The 27,887-nt window shown below is 37.6% G+C and overlaps 4 protein-coding genes across 4 annotated transcripts; 2 read left to right on the top strand and 2 right to left on the bottom strand.

Moving 5' to 3' along the window:
- Positions 1-2,993: 2,993 nt before the first annotated feature.
- On the top strand, positions 2,994-5,063 carry LOC119072315 (dipeptidyl peptidase 2-like). Its single transcript, XM_037177503.1, has 8 exons — positions 2,994-3,267; positions 3,328-3,509; positions 3,636-3,871; positions 3,933-4,167; positions 4,233-4,414; positions 4,475-4,604; positions 4,663-4,817; positions 4,884-5,063. Exons 1-8 carry the CDS (start codon positions 3,082-3,084, stop codon positions 5,012-5,014), a joined length of 1,437 nt encoding a protein of 478 aa, XP_037033398.1. The 5' UTR covers positions 2,994-3,081; the 3' UTR covers positions 5,015-5,063.
- Positions 5,064-8,019: 2,956 nt separating this feature from the next.
- On the bottom strand, positions 8,020-10,369 carry LOC119072314 (putative serine protease K12H4.7). The gene is made up of 8 exons (XM_037177502.1): positions 10,004-10,369; positions 9,753-9,937; positions 9,495-9,686; positions 9,149-9,427; positions 8,902-9,083; positions 8,586-8,715; positions 8,358-8,518; positions 8,020-8,291 (listed from the first exon to the last, which is right to left on the bottom strand). Exons 1-8 carry the CDS (start codon positions 10,190-10,192, stop codon positions 8,122-8,124), a joined length of 1,488 nt encoding a protein of 495 aa, XP_037033397.1. The 5' UTR covers positions 10,193-10,369; the 3' UTR covers positions 8,020-8,121.
- A 6,065-nt stretch (positions 10,370-16,434) lies between these two features.
- Positions 16,435-18,562, top strand: LOC119072313 (lysosomal Pro-X carboxypeptidase-like). The gene is made up of 9 exons (XM_037177501.1): positions 16,435-16,706; positions 16,785-16,966; positions 17,025-17,148; positions 17,210-17,321; positions 17,392-17,623; positions 17,683-17,864; positions 17,923-18,052; positions 18,119-18,279; positions 18,343-18,562. Exons 1-9 carry the CDS (start codon positions 16,470-16,472, stop codon positions 18,492-18,494), a joined length of 1,512 nt encoding a protein of 503 aa, XP_037033396.1. The 5' UTR covers positions 16,435-16,469; the 3' UTR covers positions 18,495-18,562.
- Positions 18,563-25,421: 6,859 nt separating this feature from the next.
- LOC119072317 lies at positions 25,422-26,149 on the bottom strand. The gene is made up of 2 exons (XM_037177505.1): positions 25,811-26,149; positions 25,422-25,746 (listed from the first exon to the last, which is right to left on the bottom strand). The coding sequence occupies exons 1-2, from the start codon at positions 26,120-26,122 to the stop codon at positions 25,435-25,437; spliced, it is 624 nt and encodes a 207-aa protein (XP_037033400.1). The 5' UTR covers positions 26,123-26,149; the 3' UTR covers positions 25,422-25,434.
- Between the last annotated feature and the right edge of the window lie 1,738 nt (positions 26,150-27,887).

Genomic DNA, 27,887 nt, shown 5'->3' with positions numbered 1-27,887 from the left:
TCCCCCGGTAAACGAAGAACTATGATCAATGTCTTAAGTACTCACGCAGGCCGACGTATTTTCACAGGTACGCACACAAAAACCTGCATACAAATCCATTGTACATTGGAATATACAGCGCGGTCATTTAAAATAGGATCTGACTAGCAACACTGAGTTTATACTCATCTGTTAGCGACAACAAAATTAACGACAACCACTGGCCAATGTGGTCTTAAATTTAGCAAATCGTATGTTAAAACTAAAGAAGTAACAGAGTTGATATACTGAAATTAATAGAAGTAGTAGATTCGATGGTAATAATGGTGATATGGATGTAAAACGATAATTATTCAGAGATCAATCAACCTTTTTTAAAGATGGTTTCGTGGTTTCGTGGAAAGGAGAAATTTAAAGTTTTTTTTTGCAAGAATTACCGTGAAATAAAGTGATATCCATTCTACTTGTATACAGGTAAAACGCATTCCAATTCCCATTACTTCTGTGAATCGTTACCAATTACCCCAATTACTTTAACCATTTCCGCATGAGAGGCGACCGAAAATAACTAAAAGTAATGTGAACGTATCCATCAGATTGAAGATTTCTTTTTTCCCCGTTCTCTTCTTTATGTACAAATTCCACCTAACATAAAATATTGGATTGATTTTCTTACCAATTACTCGTGTTCATTTATCGTTACAACTACGGTTCGTACTACCGAGGAACATACATGGAATGTAGTTTCGATTTTCCGTATACCAAAATAAATATCAGATTCAAGTATTTTCCTATCAAAGTTTAAGTGCCCTTGACCGTTCCATTAGCACAAAAGAAAAACGAGAAATGTGTGTGCCTTGGTGATGGTAAATGCAAAATATTGTTAAAGGTAAAGTATCCACTATCGTCATAGATGCAAACGCTTCGTCCCAAGATGTACTTCAATACGATCCTAACCGATGGATTCTTACGTTTGGCTGATGGGATGTACTTTATTTATCTAAAATTCAATACATTTATATGTCTAATGGCAATCTGATAATGGATTATATACAGCAACGAGAAGCAAGTATATCGATCCTATCTGTTGAAAGTTTTCTGTTTGACTTTCTTCGGAGTACTTTGCAGTGTATAATTTATAGGACCATTATGTCTAGACTAAATGAATTTTTACACCTTAATGGATGTGTAAATGAGCAGCCACTAATTTTTTAAGACAGCTGAAATGAATGCCTAAGCACTTTGAGCTTTAAGCAATTTTATAATTTTGCTTAGGTTTATTAAACACACAAAATTCATTTTGGCCCTGATTAAGTGCCCCGGCTGCAAAAATGTTTTATTTTACCATACTAACATGGGCAAATAGTTTAGTCATTTATCTTAAACTGAATCAAAAATATTGAAAAAATAGTTATTTGTTACCCAAGAGAAGAAAAGTAGGAAATATCCTCGGAAATATCATTTAGAGTGTGATGTCAAGAAAATGAAATTTTCTGCTTTTCTTCCCGAGGTCAACACATAATTTTACATGCTACATGCGTCGAAAACCGTACTTTTCATGTTTTAAGCACTTCTTTCGACGCCCTCAGCATGTAAAATCCATTACATACCTCGGGACAAAAATGAAAAGTCTCGTTTTCGTGTGTTTATTGACCTCGGCTTCGCCTCGGATCAACAAAATTCACACGAAAACTCTACTTTTCATCTTTTTATCCCCTGTCATGTAAAATACTATTTCACAACGAACGCCTCCGAAGTCTTTTTCATCCTTCCACTGAAACTTTGATAGCCTTTGTTGTGAAAAACGTTGTGTTTACATCGGGAAAAAGATGGAAATTACCTCAATAATCCATTAGCAAATTGCGATGTGTTGACGTTTGGTCAAATGACATTTCTAGTGAGAAAAGTGCAGCACTTTCTCTACCGTGTGGGGAAAATAGAACTTTTCTCAATTGTACTGTCACTATGTTTATGTTTTCAAAAATGATATGTTGAATTGATGCACCTCTGTGAAATATAGGAATCGAGAATTTAATGGTCCCCGTAGCTAATTACGTCATGAACCCACGATAAAAATTAAATTAAATTAAATTAAAAATTAAATTTTTGTGTAGTCTTTCCGGAAAACTGACACCTATCCGTCATTTCACGACAGAGTAAAGTTAACCAGGCAGGAGCGCTTGTTTGACTAGGGACCTGAATAATCTAGTACCCCTTGATATTTTGCGAATAAAATTTTTCAATTTATGTCAGTGTTCATTTGAGTTCATTTTCATCCCATGTATTAGGTCCCTTATTTGACGTTTCAAAAATGAACTGCTCCTGCCTGGTTTATTTTACTCTGCCGTGGTCATTTTGTTTTACACAAAAGAAAATTCTTTCATATAATGTAGGTTTTGAGTGGGCTGTTCACCAAAATAAGTGGAACTAAAAATGTTGCTTACTTACTACTGTTGCTTTTTTTGGAGATAAACGGTCAAATTACCGGAACTACTGGTTCACTACAGCCGAGGAAGGAAAATTTTTGTTCCATACCTTTATAGAAAATCAGAAAGACATTTAATAAACGACAAAAATGTCATTTCTACCTGTTACAGACGGCTGTCATTTGTTATCGGCAACCACAGCAATATTACACGACAAAGTCTGACTAATGATGTCTTATATAGCAAAAAGAATGTTTAAAACAAATGAAGCAAAAGTTCGAATAGTAAAACTGTTAATATGCTTGCCGTCAGCGATCAGTTAATTCTGATACTTCTGTTGTTGAAACAATGTTGTAGCCTTTCTTTCAAAATCTTGTACTTCAGTGGTCAGGTAATGCAGTTTACTATATAAAACAACACTAGCTAGTCCTTATCGTTTACGTTTGTCGTCGTTGTCACCAACAGATGACTGTATGTACGTCTTATTTCTTTAGTTAATCACTATTTCATTATCTCTCTACCACGATAATAATTGAAAATAGCAAAAGTGTCTGTTGAAATGCAGATAAACTGAAGTACTTCAGATATTGTAAATGGTACGATTGCTGGTCCACTAAAGTTGTAGGTAGCATTCGCTGTAATATTGTAACAAAAGGCAGTAGTGCTTGAGTGCAAAATGAAGGCTTTCATTTTTCTGTTATCTATATCGTCGATATTCGCATACGAATCTCCTGTCTACAGACAGGGCGATTGGAATAATCGTGACAAAAGTGCAGAGCCACAAAGCGATCAGTTCTATGAAGGATTCTTTGAAACCCGTGTTGACCACTTCAAGCCACTGAACCAAACGTTGACTCGTTTCGTAAGTTGCTTGTGACATGTAACCGACAGAAAAGATAATTTCCCTTTTTCCTTCGTCTAGCGCTACAATGTGAATGCAAATTTCTTTGTAACCGGTGGTCCTCTTTACATTTACATTAAAGACTTCCGTGATAATACAACAAGGGTTATCGAAGAAGGTTTAGTGGTTGATGTATCGAAGGACACGCGTGCAGCTGTAATGACTTTCGATATGAGATTCTTCGGTCAAAATCGTCCGACAAGGTAATGAAATAAGGCCAGAAAAACCAGGGCAAAAAACATTGCCCTTAATCGCCCGAATGCCCATAGGGCCAGTACGGGCAAAGTTGAGGCATTTTAAAATGTTCACTTTTACTGTCATTTGAACAGCGATGCATCGTTTGAGAATTTGGAACTTCTAACCATTGAACAAACGTTAGCTGACATTGCAATGTTCATAAGATTTATCCGAGAATATGTTGGCTACGACGACTATTCGACGGTAATTTTATTCGGATCAGGATATGGCGGTTCATTGGCCATATGGGCCAAAAAACGGTATCCAACTCTAGTTACTGCAGGGTATGCCTCAAGTGGCATCGTATCACTGGCATTGTACAGTTTCAGTATGGTGCAACAGAAATTCAAGTCCCAGACACTCGATTCAACGATAACCATTCTTTTCAGCACCATTTGACCTCCTTGAGTATGCGTTGATGCCAAATTTAGAAGACACAGACTGCAGAGACCGCCTTGAACAGGCATACGAAAGTCTGCAAGAATTAATGGACGATGGCGAGAGCGACATTATTGCCAATCGATTTAATCTCTGTGAGCCACTGGATACTAATGATCCGGACGACGTTGCATCTTTATATGAACTTTCGGTGCGATCGTTAATGAATTACATGGACACGTATCAGTAAGTTGTCAAGATAAATTAACAAATCAATAGGCTAATGGTTGGTGGTTTGTGGCTCATTATAGTATCACCGGAGTCAGAAACTTCTGTCTCAATATGAGAGCCATTTTGGCCGATCCTCTTCATTCATTTGCTCGATGGATTGTCCATGAATACGGAGATGGTTCGTGTTTCGATCACAGATTCTCTGCATTAGTTGAACGTGCAAACGATATTGAATGGGATACTTACAGTACTAGTACCGGACGTAAGTGTCCCATATTTTAGAATGAAACGTTTTGTTAATTTCGTCTCCAATGCGGTGTAGAAAGACAACAATACTACTTGCAATGTACGCAGCTCGGAGGATTTCCGGTTGCCGATCGGTTCACTTGGATCCCGCAGAATGTCTCACTGGAATACCATTTGAGAAAGTGCAATGAAATCTTCGGACGAGAGTAAGACTTTAGGTGTACATCACTAGAACGTTCTGACAGAATCAATCAAAATTCCCAGATTCGACGAAAATACCCTTCGCTCAGCGGTGGGAACTCTAATGCTCGAGTTCCAAGAATCAATTGAAGACACCCTTTACACGAACGGCCTAATTGACCCGTGGAGATTTTTCGGACGTCTTTTTGAAGAGAAAGGCACATCCATTAACATTGAATGTAAATTGAAATTTCGATAGAACGAGACTCGAACTGATGAACTAAATGCACCGTTCTTGATTACAGATCATTCGAAATCGGCCGATTTGGCTTCATTGCATTTGAACGACCCGTACCCGCTGTACGAAGCTAAGCGACAGGTCGATAGTGTGATAAGGGAATGGTCGGTTCGTCCTACTCCACCGCCAGAAAATTGAGATGCTTAAATTTTGAAAAGTCAAAATAAATTTCTCAGATTTTTGCGGATTTTTGTTTTGTTTGTGATCAACTTGTACCGTTAACGCGGACGAGTAAAGCAAAAGTTTTGGCACGAGGTAGTAAAATAAACCAGGCAGAAGCGGTTCATTGTTTAGAAACGGCAAATTAGTGACCCAAATAGGAGCTTCGTTGGAGTAAATCAAAAACGACTGTTCACAGCATTCATCTCAGAGGTGGTGACTCTCCACATGTCTTTTTTCGTAAAGAAAGAGATGCATTCGTGAGAGTTACAACAACACATTTATACGTGAAGCCGCATGCATGTATCAAAGTTTGGAGGCTTTTCGACGTCTGACATACGAGTGTTAATTCTAGCAGCAAGTGAGACCTAATTCGTTTGGATTGGACCTATTTTCGGCCAAGACACTTTTTAAAATGATCGTCCGTGTGTGAATAACATTATTTTCCACACTTAAATGCGTTGAAAAGATGGCGTTTTATTGACGCTCTCTCTCTCTCTCTCTCCCTCTGATGGCACTTCAGGTTAGAAAAACTTTATTTCCTCACCACTTGTCACGCACGAATGAAAAATCATGTCCTCACCTCGCTTCGCTCGGGTAGCAAACTTTCACTCTTGCTGGACTACCCTTGGTAATCTATTAATCATTTTTTCAGAACCTAGCTACTTGTGAATTGCATGTCTCCTACAGAAAATGAATGCTAAATAAAATTAAATTAAAAAAGATCGAAATTCACATAGCTCCAAATTGTGTCGCCATTTGTAGGTCTTTTCTGCTTCGTCATCAAATCTTGTCGTTGTTAAATAATGTATCTTGGCACGTAGACAGGATTTGTCTGAAGTCCTAATCTTGGCCATTCTAATTGACTTGATAAACCCATACGTTGATAATGAGATTAGTTGCTATAAATAAGAAATATATTGCAACTTTAGCATGTCATCTCATCTGTTACCGATAGCAACGACATAAAAAATGCTTGATTTCCACTTACCAAAAAAGTACTCCTTGTGGGAGACAGATTTGAATTTTTTCAAATTTTGCTTTGTTTACTTGACAGCCCGCTCTCTAACGGCTCTCTAACGGAATACTTTTTGTTAGGATGATCCGTAGCTGGTTGCTAGGAATCTCGCGCCGCGTCATTCACAATAATGTACATTTTGACACATTTTGTATAAGGAAGATGTCACTTTATGAATTATTGTGAATGACGCGGCGCGAGATTCCTTAACACCCCGTAGCTAACGGCAGGGCCGAAAAAAATCACAAATTTGTCACCGGAAGATCACAAAGTCACGGTCACCGTAAAGTCTCGAAAAATCCCGGGCAGTCCCAGGAACCCACAGAAAGTCATGAAAAGTCACAAAAAGTAACGAAAATTCACTGAAAGTGAAAGTGAATTCCGGATCTATTTCACGAGAGGCAAAAAAGGCATGGAAAATCAAAGTCCTGACCACCATTTTTCTAAGTATTTTCACCTGTGTTAAAACTCAGTATCAGTCCTCAGCCGTCAGACTTCGTAAAAATTCAAATTGGTGACAAAATGGTAGTAAATAGCGGTAGCCGGTGGGCTGTAGATTTTAGGCAATTTCACGGGTTGTAGCCCGAAATAAGTGAATGCGATAAGCGAACACTCAAAAAAAGAAAATTCAGACAATACTCCGGGTATGTGTAAAATTCGTCGGTAAGATGTAATATACTTTATTGACGCATGTGATACATTGACAATGGTTTATATACGTGGGACACGTTGAAAACGTAATTACTTGTTTCGATAAAGTTTTAAATATTCATGTGTTACGTTTTGTGGTGATGTACGTGGAATGGGAATAACTTACGATTGGGACGGATATCACGTATGTTAAACGTATATGGTGGATGTTGGTCTTAAACATTGAATTTGGATCATATTTGTATTTCTTCACGTTGAAGTTAATTGCGGCTTGTTAACTTTCGGCACCCTGGACTTCACTTAAATCGTCGAGGAATGCCTCCAAATAAATTTCTAAAAATCCAAAACGGAATTCTAGATTTTTAGAAATTTATTTGGAGGCATTCCTCACGATTTAAGTAAAGTCCAGGGTGCCGAAAGCTGACAATCCGCAATTAACTTCAACGTGCACGAAGTAGGTAAACGACAAATTTTTTTTTTAGTAAATTAGAAAAATTCTCGTCAAAAAACTTATAACGTGCTTCGCGTAACTTATACGCCTCACGCGTTTATGTCGTTCAAAGTACACTAACAATAAAAAATGTCCACCAACACTACTGTACTGTAACATTATAAAGATCGTTTGCTCATCTTCCGGAGGTGTACATCGTAGGTGAATTCAAGTAAATTCATATTTTTAAGTCTGTGTCAAATCGAAATACGTCTCGCACGTATTATATTCGAGCCCACTGTATACCATACTTTAAAACAGGGAGCACGAATGACGTAATCTGTTCGGCTGACATCTGTTATCATCATCTGTTAACAGCAAGAATAAACGACAAGGTCTGACTAATGAGGTCTTATAAAGCAAAAAGCATGTTCAAAACAAATGAGGTAAAAGATTTCTGAGATCAATTTCTGAAAATATTCAATCAAATCGAATAGTTCGAATAGTAAAACTGCTAATATGCTTGCCGTTTTTGACAGATGCGTTTACAAGTTATCATTCTGAGGGTCTAAATTACGAGAAAAATTCAGGCACTTCAAGCAAAAGTGATCAAAGTCGACAGCCAAATATAATAATATTTTGTATGAAATGGTTTTTTTAAAGCGTTTTGTAATACACTGTCAAGATTCAATACCCTATTTAGAGTACCACTCATGCGTTGAAGTGCGTTGTTTTGATTCGTCATTGAAGAAGGTCGAAGATATGTTGATAAGCTCTAATCGTCTGATCAAGTACGATTTTTTTCGGCCGTAAGTAGTCACCAAGATATTGGGATCGGGAAGAGTATTAAATCGTTCGTCTGAACAAACTAAAAGATTAACAAAAATTGTTTAATGTAAACCTTTATTGCTTACTGATTCACATTGCACACGTGCCTCAAAGAGACAAAGTGAAATTTCTAATTAAAAATATTATTTTTTTTTTCATTTACACATCAGCTGGTGATGTTGGAGGTGGTAGTGTTCCTGTTGGTGGTGGTTGTGGTGGATTCATGTCTGACCATCTCTCAATTAATTCTCTGACTCTTTCTTTTCCTTCGTAGATTGAGATCGGATCGTTAGGTGATAGCGAACTAAGATCGGCTGACATTGCAGCGACTGCAAGAATTTAAAATTTTTACTCAAATCGTATTCCTTTCCGCTATAAACACCCGAAAAACTTACAGTCCATGTTCACAACGGTTCCAAGGCCGGATGTATCGTAAAGTCTTCCGAAATATCTGAATGGATCGAAGTATCCGTTCGTGTAAACAACGTTTGAAATAGCTTGATTGTACTCTTGCATGAGGGTGTTGAACGCACCGCTCAATGTGTTATATTCGAATCTGCAAAGCGAGGAATGGGTTAGTTCCCCTTGGGATCATTTTCGACTTCCAGAGATTAATATCTTACTCGACGCCGAAAACATCTGCGCATTTCTCCAAATGATAATTCAATGTCACAACACCAGGTAACCAGGTATTGTTGTCAGCCAACAAGAATGCTCCGATTTGGGTGCATTGCAAATAGTACCATTGACGTCCTAAAATTCATGACAATGCGTATCAGTATTGTGATCAGATATGAGTGGCCGCCCAATAACCCGTAAAGACCGTTCTGATAACGTATATTATCAGCCCAGCACATGGATTCGAGTGTATTCAACGCACTGACAGTGCGTTGGTGTATTGCTTTTCGCATGAAAGGCGACAAAGTACGAGACACTTACTTCCTTCTGTAGTTCCGAACGATCCCCAGGTAGTGTTTGATGTATTTTCGATCATGGTGTCGTAGCTGTGATCGAAACACTCCTGATCTCCATAAACGTATCGTACCCATCTGGCAAAGGAGTTTAGCGGATCTCCAGGGATGGCGGCCATATCATTACAGAATGATCGTACGCCAGTGAAGCTAGACGATTTTTTGGTGAACAAAGTTAGGAAAAATCATTTCGGATAAGGTCTCAATGCGCTCACTGGTATTCGTTGATGTAACTGAGTACGGCTCTGATCGTATTTTCGTATAGGGATGCAACATCAGCTTCATCGTCAGTCGCGACTGGAGTGCAAAGGTTCATACGTTCGCTCAAATATTCACCTTCGCCGTTGATGACGAGATAGGCAATAATGTCGTAGGCGTTCTTAATCAATGCACGGCAATAACCGTCGTCATCGGGGATCATGAATGTGTATTCGAAGATGTCGTATGGTCCGAACGAAGCGAGTTCAGGTTGAATATGTCCACTTGAGGACCAACTATTTTCGGAGAATGAGAAATTCTAAGTCTTTATTGGAAACGGGAAAATTTTGATTCTTTTCTTACGCGGCATCGACGAGATGAGGATAACGGCTTCTAGCCCAGACCGACAGGACTCCTCCGAAACCGGATCCCCACAAAACGACTGGAGTGTAACGACCATTGCCAATATATTGACGAACAAATCGGGTAAAATCAGCAACATCGGCAAGAATCTGCTCGACTGAAAGGAATTCCAAATCTTCGAAGGATGCAGTGCTACACGTTCGGAAAATAAAAGAAAATTGCAAAATAGCCGACAAAATCGAAGCGGATAATCATTACTCTGTGGGACGATTCACACCGAAGTAACGGTGATCGAAGGTCAATACAGCAGCTCCAGTTTCTTGAGCAATGTCCACCATCAAACCGTCTTCAATCCATCTGGTTGTGTAATCGCGGTAATCCTTCAGATAAATGTACAGTGGTCCACCTTCTGGATTGTAGAAGTTTGCATTGACGTGGTAGGTCTGTTTTCCACATCAAACGGATTGAAATGAAAACTTTGTTGGTCTATATTGCATGGCAACACTTACGAATTCAACTCTTTCCTGATTTTGTGGCCGGAAATGGTCCAATCGGGCTCTGAATATTCCCTCGTAGAATTGATTCATAGTCTCGATGGGTCGTTCCTCCCATGGTGTCGATCCCAGTTTTTGGTATTCAACAGCACTCACAGCAAATATTGCCGATGTGGCAAACGCAATTACGATTAACAAATTCATTCTTATTCCCTATACCCTTACTTGCTCGAGTCAAGGTTTCTCCTTTACTGAAGAGAAGCACTTTATTTGTTAATTATTTATGTAACCGATTGTTAGCCACAATCAGAAACCGCTGCGATAACCAATTTCGATTTCGATTGGGACAAATTGGACTTTTAACGATTAGAAGTTATCGGTTGACTGTTACATCATTCGTATAAGACTTCTTAAGATTAAGATACGGCACTGAAACTGAGCACAAAATAAAATCGTAATCAGATGAACAGATGTTGTACACTTGTTGCTCTGATTTTTCATTCAACACATATCGGTGCGATATTAATATGCAAGGACTGATAAAATTGAACCATTATTGGCCATATCGGTACATTGCTGGGGAAACGTTAAGTATTAAGCGTTCGAGGTTAAAAAAAAACCAATCAAACTAAGTGATCAAAAATTACATTGTACGGTGGACGTCAATGGAATTTAGTCATGAATTGGCTCAGCTGTTTTTCAGTTCATGTAAACAATATTTGTAATACGTCTTTATACGGTTTTACCACTACTACGTCTGTGCATGTAACTATTTCACCCCTATAGACAATAGGGTGTAGCGTTTTGCAACCTTTTTTTAATTTTTTAAGGCTTGCGGGTAGGTTCGATGCAGAATGGTCCACTGAACACGAAAATACAAAAAAAAAAATTTGAAGTTCGAAACTCCCATGCGCACCTCTGTATATGTATAAGTGTATATGATAATTAATCGTAGAGACCGTGGCTTCAATTTGGCATACTTTAAAATTTAAAAAAATTTGAGTCACCGTTGAACAATTACAAAAAGTGCTCCCGACCATGACTTTTTCAGAATTTTTCTGGATTTAAAGCTTTCTAAAATTTGTGACTGGAAAGGAATATAGTCGTGTCGTAGCTCATTTTAAAGGGAATTTCAAGAGCTTTCAAACGAATATAGACTCGACGTAAAGATTCACCGGGTTGCAGATTCGATGACCTTCTAGTGTGTAGAAAATGGTACGAGAAAAACCATATTTTTTTAATTTTTCACAGAATTTATACAAAAACGGTTCAAGATGGTTCTTAGTATTGCTGGCGTTAATAATACCTATCTTGGTAGATAAATAAGTAATTCCGCATAAACATAAGGTAGTCTTCGTAACTATTATTAAAATATTGCGACTTCCTCGCGTATTTTCAAATTTTTTTAGGAAAAACGATGTTTTCCAACTTGTGCTACAGATAATATTTTAGCGAATTCGAATGCGTTAGGAAAATAACTACTACATGCTTCATATACGTAATGGCGTCATTACATACGGTGAGATGATACTAAAAATCGTTGATACGTCAGTTGACAATGCGTGAAAATAAGTAGCACATTCTATAGTTAGATCGTCTGTTTCAATAAACTCTACCTTTCCCGCAACTCCTTTGACCACACTTTTCGATATGACGATATTAACGATTTAATAGTAAAAGCAACGAAGAATTAGTGAAGAAGGCTAACTCGTTTGATGTTGAGTGCGTAGTATAGTGTGTATTGTTCGTATAGAAGCGGTTTAAAATTGAAATGAAATTATGAAATTATAAAAAATTCAAAATTTTAACGAGCTTTTCATTGTTCATTTGTAATAGAACAATGCATCAGCAACACAACAATTAACGCGCTCAACTATAATTTAATTTTGAATTTAAATTTTTAATGACATTAATTGCACCATTTGTATGCGTTATTATATCCACACGTGCAATGCGAAGTACTTTTAACGAATAACAAATGGAACAGCAAGTTAAACAAAGCCTTTGTGGCAATGACAGGCTGCAGAACGCAAGTCCTTTATCAGCGAATAATGAGATGTATTGACGTATACGTGCGGTATTATTTGAATAGACGTACAATGTTGATGTTGCTAATTTAACGAGCGAATCAAATTAATCGAAAAAAAATATTGCTCAACTCAACTACTGAATTGTTGTTATGCAACCGATTCGTACAAAAAGTTATCTTGAGTCAAGTGCTATAGTCTGCTGTTATTGCATTGTAAAATGAAAAACCGAGAGCGGTGTAATTTAGATAGGGAAAACTCAAAGATGACAAAGAAAGGAGGATTTTTGATTGATTAAAATCTTCATATTGCGGATGAGTGAATTGCCGTGATAGTAGTGGAAAATACAATTTACAGATGTTGCCGTGCGTTATCTCACAAGGTTGTACATTGTTTTTGTGAAGGTAATCCAAAGGATACTTCCAATGGTTGGTGTAGTTATAGAACTGTATCCTGAAAACAACGTTGTTGTAACTCGTGAAGCTAAGAAAAATCAGCTCACTTGTGATACTTCCAGGGACTATTTTTGGGAAAACATTTTCCCACATTTTCTTTGATTTTCCTATAAATTTCCAAAATTTCCTGAAAACTTTCATTTGAATATTACAGTGGGCGACTTTGAAATAAGTGACGTTCGTTTCAGCTAATCAACACATACAAACAAATATAGGTTCGGAGTGACTAATTGCACCCCGGTGCAAATAGCCAAACAACACCTAGTCCTACCTGTGATACCTAAGTTAAGTCCGCTTGTATTAAGTCGACTGAAAATGAACAATAAATAAATGAATGAATGAATGAATGACACGGCGATTGCTCCTTGTACCCGGTTGCAAATAGCCAAACAACACGGCGGTTGTTATTATTAATATATTCCACATAAGACACGATATTGTAGGCTACAATTTTAGCTAAGCATCGATGTGTCTTAAAAATAATTTCATTTATTTTTGCTGAAGCGATCTCATTTCTAAGAAATTCCTTTCTTTGCTCCAATAAAAGACCCTTTTTATAGCACCGGATTTCCTCATTAGGGTACAAATAGCATTGCCTGTGTTGTTTGGCTATTTGTACCCGGGTACCAATATAGCATCGGCCATATAGTTTTACGTCTACGTTTGCATGAGTGGATCAGCTGAAACAAAATGCGTCCCTCAAGTGAAAGTCGGCAAAAAATAATCCCAGTAGATTTATCATAATTTCCGGTAAATTCCCAGTAAACGTCAGATGAATTTAGACATGTATTTGCTTCATTCAGCTGTTTATCTATACGCACCGTTTCACCTTTATAAAGACTTATAGACACTTTTGTTTGTATGAGTGGACAGAGTGTGTATGGACTCCACTTCGAATAAAATACAGATTTAGAAAAGAATAATTTAATAAACTGAATCTCTCAAATGCACAATTTTGAATGAATATCTTTCTTCGGTAAAACTACTGTGATCATTAAAATCAATTTGATTGTTTTGATATGTCAGCTTTAACAGAATGATCAAAAACGAAACGATCACAGCTGACAGCTGTCAACTCATCCAGCTCAAAAACAGCTGAAGCAAAATCATGCCGAAGCTTCACTAACGTCGACTGTATCTGAATAGTTCAATCTTATACAACACAACTATTCTATTAAATTATTAATGAGATGTTTGGGAGAACAATGCACCACTGAATATTACTCTGATGACACTATGATGGTTGATCCTAAACAATCGTGTTTTAGTTCCAAGTCAATCATTCCCAACCGTCGATTGTCTATCTCTTTATCTCGATTTCTACTTTGGACTAAAAATAATCAAATTTCCTGTACGAGCAATTCGCTGTAGAATCTACCACAAAATTGGACACTTGCGATAAAAGTAAATCAATCTGAAATCGTTATTCGATAAATTCTACTCTGCTGCAATCTTAATCAATCTGGGGCCGTTTTTTTCCTTCAAAAATTATAAGACATGAGATATGATGGCTCTATCATCACAAAAGCCATTCAGAGGAGTCAATCGTGAAAATGATTAGATTCGAGATATTTTGGAGAACACTTTGTGCTCTCAAAGTCTTTATTTCGTTTGTTTAATCATCGATTGTCTGCCTCAATTCCAATCTCATTGATTGACTGTAACGTTTCGAGAAGCTCAATAATGATTTCAGCTTTTCCGTTTTGCGTTACATAATAGCTTTTATGTCACTGAAGTGAAATTTGTTTTCTTACCAGTGCCGAAGTGCTTAATGAACGTACATTGTCATCCGAGGAGGCATGACGAATGTGACAATATACACAGTGTGTTTTATAAAGCATTTATCAAACAGTTGCCTTGAGAATTCCTCCAAAAAGGAAACCAAATATTCACTTTTCGTCACTGAGTTAAGAAAATAACTATTTCTCTCGTAAGTGCGGTCACACTTGCTTGAAAAGCCTTTTCGGCATTCTATGAAGAAAATTTGTAAAAAGCCATTCATTGCCTTTAATACAAAAATAAAACGATCTTCGGACTTCGGGCTTCACTCAAATGTTCATTGTTCGCACTGGCAAAAAAGAATTGAAAACGTCACTTTGTCTTCAAGTAGTCTTTAATAATTGCCACCCTTGTATTTCTCGTATGGGACGCTGTGGCAGTCTATGTTGATTTTTAAATCTTTTTTCTTAGTGCTGTTGAGAAAAAAGGTATAATGTCTTTTGTGACAATTCCACCGAAAATTCTGACAATTCTGACATAAATTGTAGGCGATCCTTTCAACATATTCTAATTGGAGAAGATCTAATTCCTTAACGGTTGGTGTCCTAAAAATTTAAAGCAAAAGAAGCCCTGATTATTAACCAGTGGTTGTGGTTAAGAGCGCTCACTCCTCGCCAAAATTGTAGCCTATATTTGTGCGCAAAAATATTCGTTTTTTGATGACTTCTCTGAATGAAAATCTTTTTTTGTAAATTGTAAAACCATTGAAGCATGCAAAAATGTGTTACTTTTAAAGGAAAAATTGGTTTGTGGGTGATAACTTTACCCACTTGGAGAAACCCTTGCAAAATGTGTAATTTACACATTTTGCAAATTCCAAACTCCAAGTCGTTCAGAGAAATCATCAAAAAACGAATATTTTTGCGCACAAATGTAGGCTAGAATTTTGCCAAGGGGTGAGCGCTCTTAATGAGTAATTTCATAGCGACCATTATTGTTGAAACTAATGAGATGGCTTAGTATTTATGTGTTAGCCTTCCACCAAAATGATCAGCGTTCGATTCACGTGTGGAATTTGTTTAGCGATTATATCGCATTGGTAACGTCCTATTCTAAGGTTCATCGGTGTACACTCTGAATGACTCGTATGACTTAACCCAAACACGATGAATTTGTGTGCATATCGGTAGCCTACATTTAGGCGAGATATCAATTATCATCTACGTTTCATCAAGAGTATACTTTGAGGCGTGGTTCGGAGGACATGTTAAGAGCAATGTACTCTTTGCAAATTTGTAGCCTACATTTAGGCTGAAAAATATTCCTTTTTAATGACTTCTCTGAACCAAAATCTTTTATGCAAAAATGTGTTACTTTTAAATAGAGTCATAACGAGTCATAACTTAACCCACTTAAGTAGGAGAAACCTGTCAGATTACATAAATTTACACAGTCTGCACGGGTTTCTCCACGTTGTGGCTTAGTGGCTACGTACGAGCCTTCCACCAAAATGATCCGGGTTCGATTCCCGTTTCGGACATTTACTCATGGATTTCTTTTAGCGATTACATCGTATTGGTAACGTCCTAAAGTTCACTCAATCTTCATAGTTGCAGTTATGCACTGAATGACTCATATTACGTAACCCAAATACTATTATTTTGTGTGCATATGTGTGCACCTTCATTTATACAAAAATCAAAAACTCTTTAGGAATCGCCCTAATGCCCCTTGCGCCATTCCGGGCCTGAGTATAAGAGACCTTTTATTACGTCTCACATGTAAGACAAAATATTACATTTTCGCGTCAAGCTATCGACCACTCCCGTAGCAGAGCAAACTATATGCATTGTCGCTGTCGATCGTCAATTTCCGATTGAAATGAGGGCAATATGCAATGTGTGTTGTAAGTGCATCCATGATAAAATTGGATGTTATGACCGAAACTCGACATTATATCAACGGCGAAGTTTGCCTTCGATGATTAATGTCTCAAAATCTGATGTTAGCACTAGATTAACGGATCATTGTCTATCATGTAGCGATAATTTACTATTTTTAATTTTACTACAATTCGTTTACTGTAAGTAGCACACTGCCGCCACGATTCGAAGATAAAATGCTTCCAAAAATAGCACTTCCATGCTATCATCGCTGAACCGGTGATATAACACCTACCACTCTTTCAAATATCGGATGATAAAGCAATTGTAATCAATTCCATAAATAGATTGGACTGCAGTAACGACATAGTAGTTGGCATTAAACCGAGCGGCAAAGATGAACAAAATTTTAGTAGTTTTGTTGATTGTTCAAGCAGCATTGGCTGTGACTTCGAACGAACTCCGCAGCAAGAAATTGGCTCGCGAGGGAACAATACGTAAATCGAATGTCGAGTACATCAAAACGAACAATCTGCGTTTATCGATGGAAGAGGGTGTGCACGAATTTTTCGAAGGTGAATTTTCGACACGAATCGACCACTTTCGTCCATTGAACCAACAACGAGTGAACTTTGTACGTTTGGATCGGCGGTTTAAATTTTTGAAATTCGAAACATTCGGTTGTGAATTGCGAACCATTTTCCCATTTCAGACCTACAATGCAAACACGCACCACTTCGAGAACTATGGTCCACTCTACATTTATCTCAAAGATGCTTTCGATTACTCAACCGATATGATTGAAGAGGGTTTAATGGTAGATATAGCTCGTGAGACTGGCGCTGCTCTGTTAACATTCGATCCCAGATACTTCGGCCTCAATCGACCATTTGAGTGAGTAGTCAGGTGGATGATTCGGTTACGCTGAGCATAAGAAGTTGTTTTCCAATAGTTCGGCTTCATTCGAAAATTTGGAATTGTTGTCAGTGGAGCAAGCCATTGCTGATACGGCCGAGTTTATCAGAGTTATTCGTAGGGAAATTCCTACTGCCGAGTTTTCCAGAGTAATTTTGTGGGTACGTTGGATCTTCTGTTGCGAGGACTGTAGACACATTATCAGTTAACATTTGTCTTTAGGGCTCTGGTGTCGGAGGAACACTAGCCGTTTTCGCTAGAAGTAGATACGCACATCTCATCCATGCTGCATGGTCCTCAAGTGGCATTTTCGACTCAGGTGTCTACAGTTATGGTGAGAATCGAACATCAGGGTTGTCATCATCCATTCAGATTGGTTAACTGTCGCCTTCTGTCGCTTTCAGGTCCATATGATGTCCTAGAATTTACATTTGATATTGACGATGGTGGCGTATGTCGAGAGACGATTCAAGATGCATACGAAGAAATCGTTGGACTCGTACTGTCCGGTCAAGGTGCCGAACTTGCTGATCGTTTGAACTTATGCAATCCCGTTGAAACCGACAATCCATCAGATGTAGCTGCCCTGTACGAAAACAGTATCCGTGCTGTTATGTACTACTTTGAGGATTTCCAGTACGTCATCGGTGCCTTCCCTTCTGAAAATAATTGTTAATTCGACTGTTCGTTCTTAGCCATCAAGGAGTGTTAGATTTCTGTGAAGATATGCAAGCCGTCGAGGGAGAGCCACTCGAATCATTGGCCCGCTGGTTCAGATACGTATATGGAGACGAAGAATGCTTCGATCCGAGCTACGCTTCATCCGTCGAAAGATATTCGAATCCTGCATGGGATGAGTGGGGAACCAGCACTGGAAGTTCGTACATCAATGTCACTCATATTCGAATTGTGTAAAATGGAACTTTCACTTTCAGGACGTCAGTGGTACTTCTTGCAATGTACACAAATTGGATCGTTTTTGTTGGCTGACAACAACACATGGCTTCCAGGAACTGTCGACTTAGAATATCATTTGCAGAAATGTGAAGATGTTTTCGGTGTCGAGTGAGTTGTAGTTTTTAGCTGATCCCTGTGTGAAGACACATTCAATATGACTGTTGTATCCCGCAGATTCACATACGAAACAATAGCAGATGCCTTCTACACACTGAGAGACGAATTCAGTTTGCGTATACCAAATGCTCTTTACACCAACGGTAACATTGATCCACTAAGATATTTCGGTCGAGTGTCCGATCCGACAAATGAAGGAATAGTAATCAACATTGACTGTAAGTGAACGATCTGTTTAATCTACTCGATCTACGCTACCTGCAACTAATGTTTTATTTTAGTCGCTTCGAAGTCTGCTGATCTAACATCAATTGACGCTGATGAACCAGATGCGTTCACTCGCGCAAAAGAACGAATCATTGATGTTGTCACAAGATGGTCGTCGGAAGTACCACCAACGGAACCACCAGTTACGCCGACTTCTCAACCATAAGCGCCACTTTTTAATTGTAAACTAATAATCAAACATTTTCAATAAAAGATTCCCGAATACAAAATCAATTTATTTGAACTAACTTTTCGAGCCAGTACGGATTTAAACCGATTTCGCAAAGCCTCTGTTCGCTTACTGATAATGATAAACAAAAAACCTCTAAGAAGAGGAAGCGTGACGCAAGTTCTTTACTTAAAAAATTAGTGATATCAGAAAGGGTGATGCTTAAAACACCGATATGCGTCCGATCTCTTTTGTAAGTTAGTGTTGATTCAGGACGTTTGTCTAAAATTTTAAATTTTTCTAACTACCCGACATTATTGACAAATTCAGCACTATTCTACTTTCAAAATTCTGAGACTTTGTCGAATCTGCCAGAGTTCCAACAATAATCAAAAATCATACAATTGAATTAGAATCATGCGCAGAAAGTAGGTACTCCAAAAATTTCATCAAAATCGTAGGAGCCGTTTTCGAGATAGAAATTTGCCACAATCAAGCAAGCAAACAAAGCTTAAGTGTGAAAACATTTCAGTGGAAGTTGTTTTGTTTTCGCGCTGTAATTTATTAGCATCAAGCAAACAAAAGTTGGTCAAATTCATCATTTTAAATTGAGTCATTTTGAAACTCAATATCTCAGCGAAATCTGAACCAATTTTGACGTGCGACAAAATGTAGAGCCGCCAACACCGAGGCCAACACTTTCAGTGGATTTTGAGTGAAAATTAGATCCATCAACACTTTCAGTGTATTTTGGGCGAAAAGTAGATCCTGCATACTTTCAGTGTACTTTGGGCGAAAAGTAGATCCTGCAACACTTTCAGTGTATTTTGGGCGAAAAGTAGATCCTACAACCCTTTCAGTGTATTTTGGGCGAAAAAGATATCCTGCAACACTTTCAGTGTATTTTGGACGAAAAGTAGATCCTCCAACACTTTCAGTGTATTTTGGGCGAAAAGCAGATCCTACAACACTTTCAGTGTATTTTGGGCGAAAAGTAGATCCTCCAACACTTTCAGTGCATTTTGGGCGAAAAGTAGATCCTCCAACACTTTCAGTGTATTCTGGGCGACAACACTTTCAGTGTATTTTGGGCGAAAAGTAGATCCTCCAACACTTTCAGTTATTTTGGGCGAAAAGTAGATCCTGCAACACTTTCAGTGTATTTTGGGCGAAAAGTAGATCCTACAACATTTTAAGTGTTTTTTGGCCGAAAAGTAGATCCTCCAACACTTTCAGTGTATTTTTGGCGAAAAGTAGATCGTCAACACTTTCAGTGTATTTTGGGCGAAAAGTAGATCCTCCAACACTTTCAGTGTATTTTGGGAGAAAAGTAGATCAGTGATAAAGCTGTTTTTTGAACCTGAAGCGAGAAATTGTATAATTATGGAGAATGGTATGTGGTAGTGGTAAAAACCGTATAAAGACGTGTAAACAACAGTTTTGATTGTTTGTAGAGATCAGCTCAAAAACAGCTGAAAGAATTGTAACAGAAAATCTAAAACTGTACTTGTGTTGGTTTTGAAAATATAAAGATATTTTGAAAAGAGTAGTTTACATTTTAGTGTGGCTAAGCAACACCTGTCTGATGTCAGGTGTGGCACTCGTCACTACAGTTCTATGGAAAAGTAGGCGCCCGGCCAGACACATATCGTTCCATTCACTGGAAAAATCCTAATTTGAGCTGAGTTTTCATTAACTGAGTGTAAGGGATACATATGAAGTCACATAGGTCAGAGGAGAACGAGAGTAGATTACCTTCTTATTTGGACAATTGATCCAATTTCTTCCCAATAAACGGTAGAGGTAAAATAGCAAAGGGGCACGAAGGCTGTTCTGCCACCAAAGGTTTTGCGAGTCAAATGATTTTATCATTTTCGATGATCTGAAGCTAGGCATTACACATTATCGTGAGGAATTTGAAACCTAAAACGAAATACCTTACCACAATAAAATGTTATATTGTGCATCCCTTCTGTAGGGAAGCATATAAATACAATACAATATACAAATCAATCTATCAATCTTGCTAATGCTCCAATTCTGTAAGATATTTTACATAGGAAAACGAAACGAAAGGAGCAAAAGCAATAATCAATAACCTAAACTGACGAATCATCAAATAAACCGACTCTCGTTATCTCAATCTAAATAATCTGTACAATAATACGATTTTCTGGGAAATCCACAAAAGGATCTGGAATATGTCACCATTTGTCAATTTATAACAGGTCGCAGGTTTCTCATATAAAGCACAAAATCCAAACATATTAAATCAATACAACCCAACATACACGAATTTATTATTTATATTTCAAAACCCAGTGTTGTATAGTTCATCATATATACTGATAGTAGGTGGGGAAAATGTAAAATCTGTTTGCTATGCATGCATATGTATATGTATGTATCAATTGGAGATGTGTACCCGTCAATGCCGATATAGGATTAAATTATGCATTTCTTCGCCATTGAATACTTGCTTTTAAAGCAAAGATAGCATTTTAGCTTAGACGCTGTTTCAACGAGTTAGTTTAATGCATCGCACATAAGTTGGTTGCACGTCAAGTCGACGCAAAGTCTTTAAGTTCAATGGCTGAACCGACCAATTTGCCGTTTCTTCATTACTTAAAGCCCAAAGTTATACCTGCTTTAGCTGATACTTTATGCACTAACGACCAAATCTATTACTTCCACATTTTTAGACCCGTACGAAGTACTGTGGTCTTATGCGTTTACGCATACGTCCGTAACACGTCGAATTGGACTCCCTGAGTAAGGGGAAACCTATTGTGGTTGTCTAGAGATGCCAAATCAGTGAAAAAAAAAAATGTCCGTCGGTCCGTCTGCACGATAACTTGAGTAAAACGCATCCGATTTTGAATTTTTTTTTTCCGTTTGGTAATGTCAAAAGACAGGATAAGTTCGAAGATGAGTGATTTTGGATCGACCCTTCCCGAGCTGTGGCCCAATAGGTGCTTTACGGTTTTTCGAAAATATCTCCGGACATTCAAACGTTACACTTGTAACTGATACGTCAAATAAAAGGTATTTACAATACCGATCGACAAAAAAAAAGTTTATGGAAATCGGATGACCGACTCGTGAGTTAGACCCCTTGGTGTGAAACAGGCACAGGGCGGCAAGCAGTTTTTGCTTGTAGGTCGGCCACATTTCAACATATTTTTGAAATTATGTTCTCCGGAGCGTGAGCTAGGTCTCTTGGAGTGAGCTCTTATCTAGCTACTCGGCCGTACTGTGAACGTGGAGTATTTTGTCAATATCTCGAGTAAATTTTGACCGAATTTCATGAATTTTTTTTTATTTAAAAGCGAAAAAAAGGCTGCAAAGCGCAACCAGTAAAAAACGATCTTTTCAAAAACAAATATTTACAATAAATAAAAATCATCAACTCTATTACGTCCCAAAGTCCCCAAAATGCAACTAGCGTTTCTCCGTTGTATTGCAATAGAAACCTTCCCTATAGCCAAATGCTCGACAAGTGTGCACATTTTGTTCACATATTTTCAAGATATGTGTTGAATGAACGCAGAATTTAATAGCTTGTGCTCAAATTGTGCACAGAATGTGAATAGATTTTGAACAGATTCTTGAATCATGTGCACATACTGTCTTTAATAAAAACGTAAATTTATAAAATAGGGGAAATCTTTTAGTCTTAAGTTCGTAACTTATGAATTGTAAGTATTTCTATTTTGATTACTTTTGACATAATTTAATAATAGTATGTGGGTTAGGCAGGCTCGTATTTTCAGGCCAGGCCGAAAATATAGCCCAAAATGGGTTTAGATGGTACAGAAGACTAAAATATTAGACACGCCTTCTGTACCATCTAAACCCATTTTGGGCTATATTTTCGGCCTGCCCTGAAAATACGAGCCTGCCTAATGTGGGTGGTACGTCAAAACTGTACGAAATTGAAACATATAAGAATTAAGGTTTTTATATTTAAATATTTAAGGCAAATTTCATTAAAAACAAATATTCAAACATTTTCACGAATATAGTATGTGAAGTTTTACTGAAAGTTATTCAGATTGATAATTATTTTTCCTAACTAGTGTTTAAATATCGCGACTTCGTCGCTCATTTCCCGCGTCGTTGTTCCTAACATATGCTAAAAGGCCAAAAGTCTACTAGATGAGCTACTAAACGAATGTGTTAATGTATACAAGTTTACTAAAAATTTGCAACTTATGAGTTGACTTATAAATTATTTGTCATTTGAGCAAACTGTCTAATAACTCATCAACGAGATATGGTGTACCACAATTTTTTGTTTCACGAATGTTTATGTCTTATAACTAGACACTGTCTAATAGACAGTTCAATATCTTATTCAGGATCAAAGCGACAGGCTAGTAAATTACATAAAAAATATAAAATGTCCACAATATTAGAAAAGTTCTTTATATACCACTTAACTGCTTTGTCATTTGATCTAATAGATTATATTTTCACGTTTACGTAATCTACAACTTCATGCGATTTTGACAAACGAACGTATACAAACGAGTTCTATGGACTATTTTCATGTGTTGTAGCAGTTTAACTCTCTGATCTAAGCATGTATGTAACTCAAACATCTTAGTTACCATGTCAAATTAAATATAGAGAAAAATCATTTTGCTTTTGGATAGTCTTCTCTAAATAGTTCACTACTTCTTTGACACTAAAACGTATCTGTTACTATTATGTTGCCCATAAAACAACGATCGACTGACAATCTGTTGAAAGCTGCAAAAAGATTGATGAATCAAGATATTTTGCGTATGCAAACGCCTTCATTGAGTGATGATGGTGATGTGCACGTTATCGAGAATAAACGAAGCCGTGAAACACCACCATACATAAATTTATCACCATCTGAGTTCATGGCTTGGTGGATAGCGACAACGGGCTGTAAACGGAAGGCGTCAAACATCTTTTTACATTATTTCAAATTTAAGTTTAATCTGGACATTCCATGCGATTACAGAACGCTTCTGAAAACTCCTCAACCAATACCTAAGTACATCGAACCTGGATCTTACATTCATCTTGGAGTTGCCCGTTCATTGCATCGAATATTATCAGAAAACCAAAAAGTGTCTGTCGTTGTTGCTACAGAATTACTTATGCAATTTTTTATTGATGGGGTGTCAATTTCGAAAAGCACAAAATCTGATTTGTGGATAATTATGGTGAATGTGCGAAACAAGCACTTCCAACGTCAAACACCTAAAGTTGTTGGTGTGTATTTGGGTGAAAAGAAGCCTGCGAATTTCAACGAATTTCTGTGGCCATTTGTCATGGAGTTATTGGATCTTTTGGATGATGGAATTCAATTTCAAGGAAGAAAGGTGTCACTGAAAATTTTGAATTTTGTGCTGGATGCAAAAGCTCGATGCTCCTGTAAGTGCATCAAAAACATTAATGCATATTTTGGATGTGATATCTGTCTGTGCGAAGGTGATTTCATCGATGGTAGAATGGCTTATTTAGAAACAGATGCTGATCTGCGAAATGATGATGATTATCGTGCGCGCATCTATGAGGATTATCATCTTCATGAATCCGTATTGGAGATGCTTCCAATCGATATGATTAACGCTTTTCCACTGGATTACCTTCACTGTTTGCTACTTGGTGTCATGAAATGGATTTTGAATTTTTTTCGGTACACCTCAAAGACTCTCAGCGCTAATGATTGCATCGAAATAAATAGACGAGTTCGAATATTTGCAATGAACCAGCCAAGAGAATTTCAACGCAGATTGCGATCGTTTACTGAGTGTCTGGGCACTATGAAAGGCCACGAATTTCGTCAATACGTGTTGTTTGTGTTTCCCTTACTTCTCAAAGGTATAGTGAGTGAGGAAATAATTGGAAATTTTTTAAAGCTTCACATAGCGTCGATCATCTTCAGTCACCAGCGATTTTCCCGTTTCTACGACCAAGCGGATCAATTGATGAAAATGTTCCTGGAAGAATTCGCAGTGGTATATAATGCACGCCACTTAACGTACGTTTTCCACTCGTTGTGTCATATGAAAAAGTTCGTGGACTTATATGGGGCGTGGAGCAATTTTTCTACATGTGAGTACGAGTCCTACAATGCCACAGTCAAGAATCTGTTGAAAGGATATGTAAAACCATTGACTCAAATAGTCAATAGAATTGTCGAAATTTACAATGTTCCGATATACAACTTCAATGCATCGAAAAAAAACATCGAAATAAGAAATCGACAAGATGACGGCTCGTTTCTGCAGTTGAAGTTTCATGACCTGACCTTCAAGGTAAATGAAGTTGGACAAAATTTGATGTTACTGAAGTCTGGACAATGTGTAAAACTACTTTCAATAACTCAACATGAAGCTGAAGTGGTGTTATCCGGAGAGCCATTGAAACATTGTTCATCAGCTTACGATTGCGTAGACACGACACGATTCAACATTTTTAAAAGTAAACCAATTTTCGATCCACCGATAGAATTCGGTGTCGAAGATATCGATGGAAAAATGTGGAAAATCGACATGGCTGATACCTGTTTTTCTGTTTACTACCCGATTTATGTGGAAGACGGGAAGTCATTCAGTCGCGAGCAGTAATTTCTGTAGCTTGTTATCTTTGCCAATAAAGCCTGTTTTCCTAACGTGATGTTTTAAACTTTTTTTAATAGCAACACTTGCATATGGGATACAGCTGAACATTTTACTATGAGAATTTCTCCGATAAGAATTTGTATATTTTGTTTATGAAAAAATTGAGAAAAATGCAGGAATTCTAGAAACTGTGTAGAGAGTATCGCATAAATTGTATGTCGGCAATGATTCGAAAAATCTTACAACCATAGTCCAGAGTATTTAATAAAAATTTAATGAAGTCTTCAATAGTCGTAACATCTCAAATGAGAAAAAATTATAAAAAATGAATTTTACTTGTAATTTCGACGGTTCTTTTCTTCCAACATTTGGTTTGTTCTTCCCCAAACCGTACGGAGGACAGTTTTAATTTCAGTCGATTTTATTCTTTCGCCGTAGGCCAAATATCCGTGCTTCATAACATCTATAAGAAAGTCGTAAACGCGCTTAAAATCTCGATGAAGAACTACGTCCTTTTGGCCTTTCGGATCCTTAAGTGCAACTTCGTGCCGAACTTTCAATGAAATAAATCGTTTGAGATAGGCGGTCATCACGACGTTGTTAGTAGATTTCGACGGTGCACAATATTCCTTTTCCTGTTCCAGCTGAAAAAATTTTTATATCTAAAATGCATAGCCCATCCATAAATAATTATTTCTTACAGCTTACCAAATATGAATGAATTTCCTTCTTTTTGAGCATTTTATTGAAGAGATAAATGCTCTTCACATCATCAAGGGGTAAATCAGGCTCTTTAAAACCGTTGGGAATCCGATTCGCGGTTGGTTCCGTACGCTTTTCATTACGGGAACGAATCTCTTTATTCGAATGCTTGACAATATCACCAACCATTACAAAAATTTTGTTGATAGTGACCTCCATCCGTGTTATTCGCCGATCAAGTATATCGAAAGATCGCGGATCAATCCACTGAGAGGTAGACGGTTTGTGCGTAGGACGGGAACTAGTCCGATCAGTCATGTCAGTAGCTTTGTCAGGTGATTTACCTCTTTCAGATGAACTTGACGAGGAGGAACGTGAAAAATGTCGATGACGTTGAAACAGTGACGACTTTGAATTTGTTCCCAAATTTCCTGGTCGCATTGATCCTGAATTTGATATTGAACTTCGCGATCGGTCAGAACGATGATCCAATGAGGACTCTGAATATTCTGAGCCTGGTCGCTTTGATCCTGAATTTGATATTGAGTGTCGTGAACGGTCATCATGATGACGATTCAGCTGGTTACATGATGACTTTGAATGATCCGAATTTGTCGATTCTGAGCGCGGTTTTCGGGGTTTCGGTATTGAATTTCGTGGTCGGTCAGAAGATCGGCTGGATTGTGATCCGAAATAAGACATTGAACGTTGGTTTGAGCGAGATGTGGATCGTGAAATTGAACGAGATCGTCGTTGCGAGTCTTTATGTGACTCGTGATCAAACCGCTCCAAATTATAGGAGTCAAGTTTTGAACGTGGCGGTTCAGTTACTACACATTTAACTGCTTCTTGTCCATCTATCGCCTTTGCTTTAGTTGCTCCTTCAGTTGGTTTTGGCTTTCTTGTCAGTGAAATTTGATTATTGCGTTTAATGCTGGTACTTCTAATTTGCGGTTGAGTTGAGGTTGACCGTGCATGTTGCATGGTGCATGGTGCATGTTGAACATTCACGACATTTTCTATGTCCACTGGCATTATCGCAACTTTCTCGGTTTGTGTATGTGTCAGTACCTGAGTTTGTCGTTGTTTTTTTGCTAATTTACTATCAGGACGTTCACTTGAATTTGAAAATAGGTTTTCAAAACTGTTGTTGACTGATAGAGCCAAAACAGGATGCTTACGGCGAAAGTTCAATGCATCAAAATGATCATCTGCGCTACTCGTATTAAATTCACCAATTTTTTGTTTTGCAGCATTGAAAGCAGCGTTGTAAGTAGCTGTAAATGATAATTGTTCAAATTTATTGTCGAAATGTTCTCCGAGGTAAGCGCTGAATATCAAAATCTATTATTATTGGTTAGGTATTTAATAGAAATGCATTTCTGTTGGCACTGATTTAACTTACCATAATCTCCACTAACGAAAATACATGGCTCAACTGCCCAGGAGGAATCAGGTTGTTCTTTATTCAATGCACGTAGTTTAAAACTTTTTCCTTTAGGAGGCCAGAAGCATGCATTTTTATCATTGTCGACGAACCACCCGTCAAAAATTGCTTCATACAACTTAAGGCCAATTTCTTTAAATTGTACGACCGAATACAATTTGCCTGACTCGATATTTTTTTGTTCACTCATTATACAAAATCGGTCAGTCAATACCCAAAATTAAATGTTTACACGAGCTTGAAGGCTATGACAGTTAGTGTTCAAGCAATCACGGTATACTAGCTTACTTTGATGAATATACAATTCTGTGTTCTGTGAACAGCAAAGTTAAAAATATGTGTACGTTCTGTGTCTCGTCAAAATGCGAACGCACTCGTTTTTTTTTGGCCATAGGGCTTTTGTAATAGGTAATCCATGGAGCGTGCGGTTCGCCAGAAGATTTTCGCATTAATGAACCCAATTTCTTAATAAATGTACTTGTTTCGGGACCCATGCTACCTAATGATTCAAAAGCAATGGGTGTAAATAAATAATTTTCTTTTAAACGTATGTAATGATTATGCTTGAATCTTTCGGCATTATCTGCAATTGATCCAGATTTTTTGGATGATTGATTTATATAAGATGGAGCTAGT

The sequence above is a fragment of the Bradysia coprophila genome (genome assembly GCF_014529535.1).
Source record: "Bradysia coprophila strain Holo2 chromosome IV unlocalized genomic scaffold, BU_Bcop_v1 contig_81, whole genome shotgun sequence".
Classification (NCBI taxonomy): domain Eukaryota; kingdom Metazoa; phylum Arthropoda; class Insecta; order Diptera; family Sciaridae; genus Bradysia; species Bradysia coprophila.
This window is presented reverse-complemented; position numbering and strand designations above follow the sequence as displayed.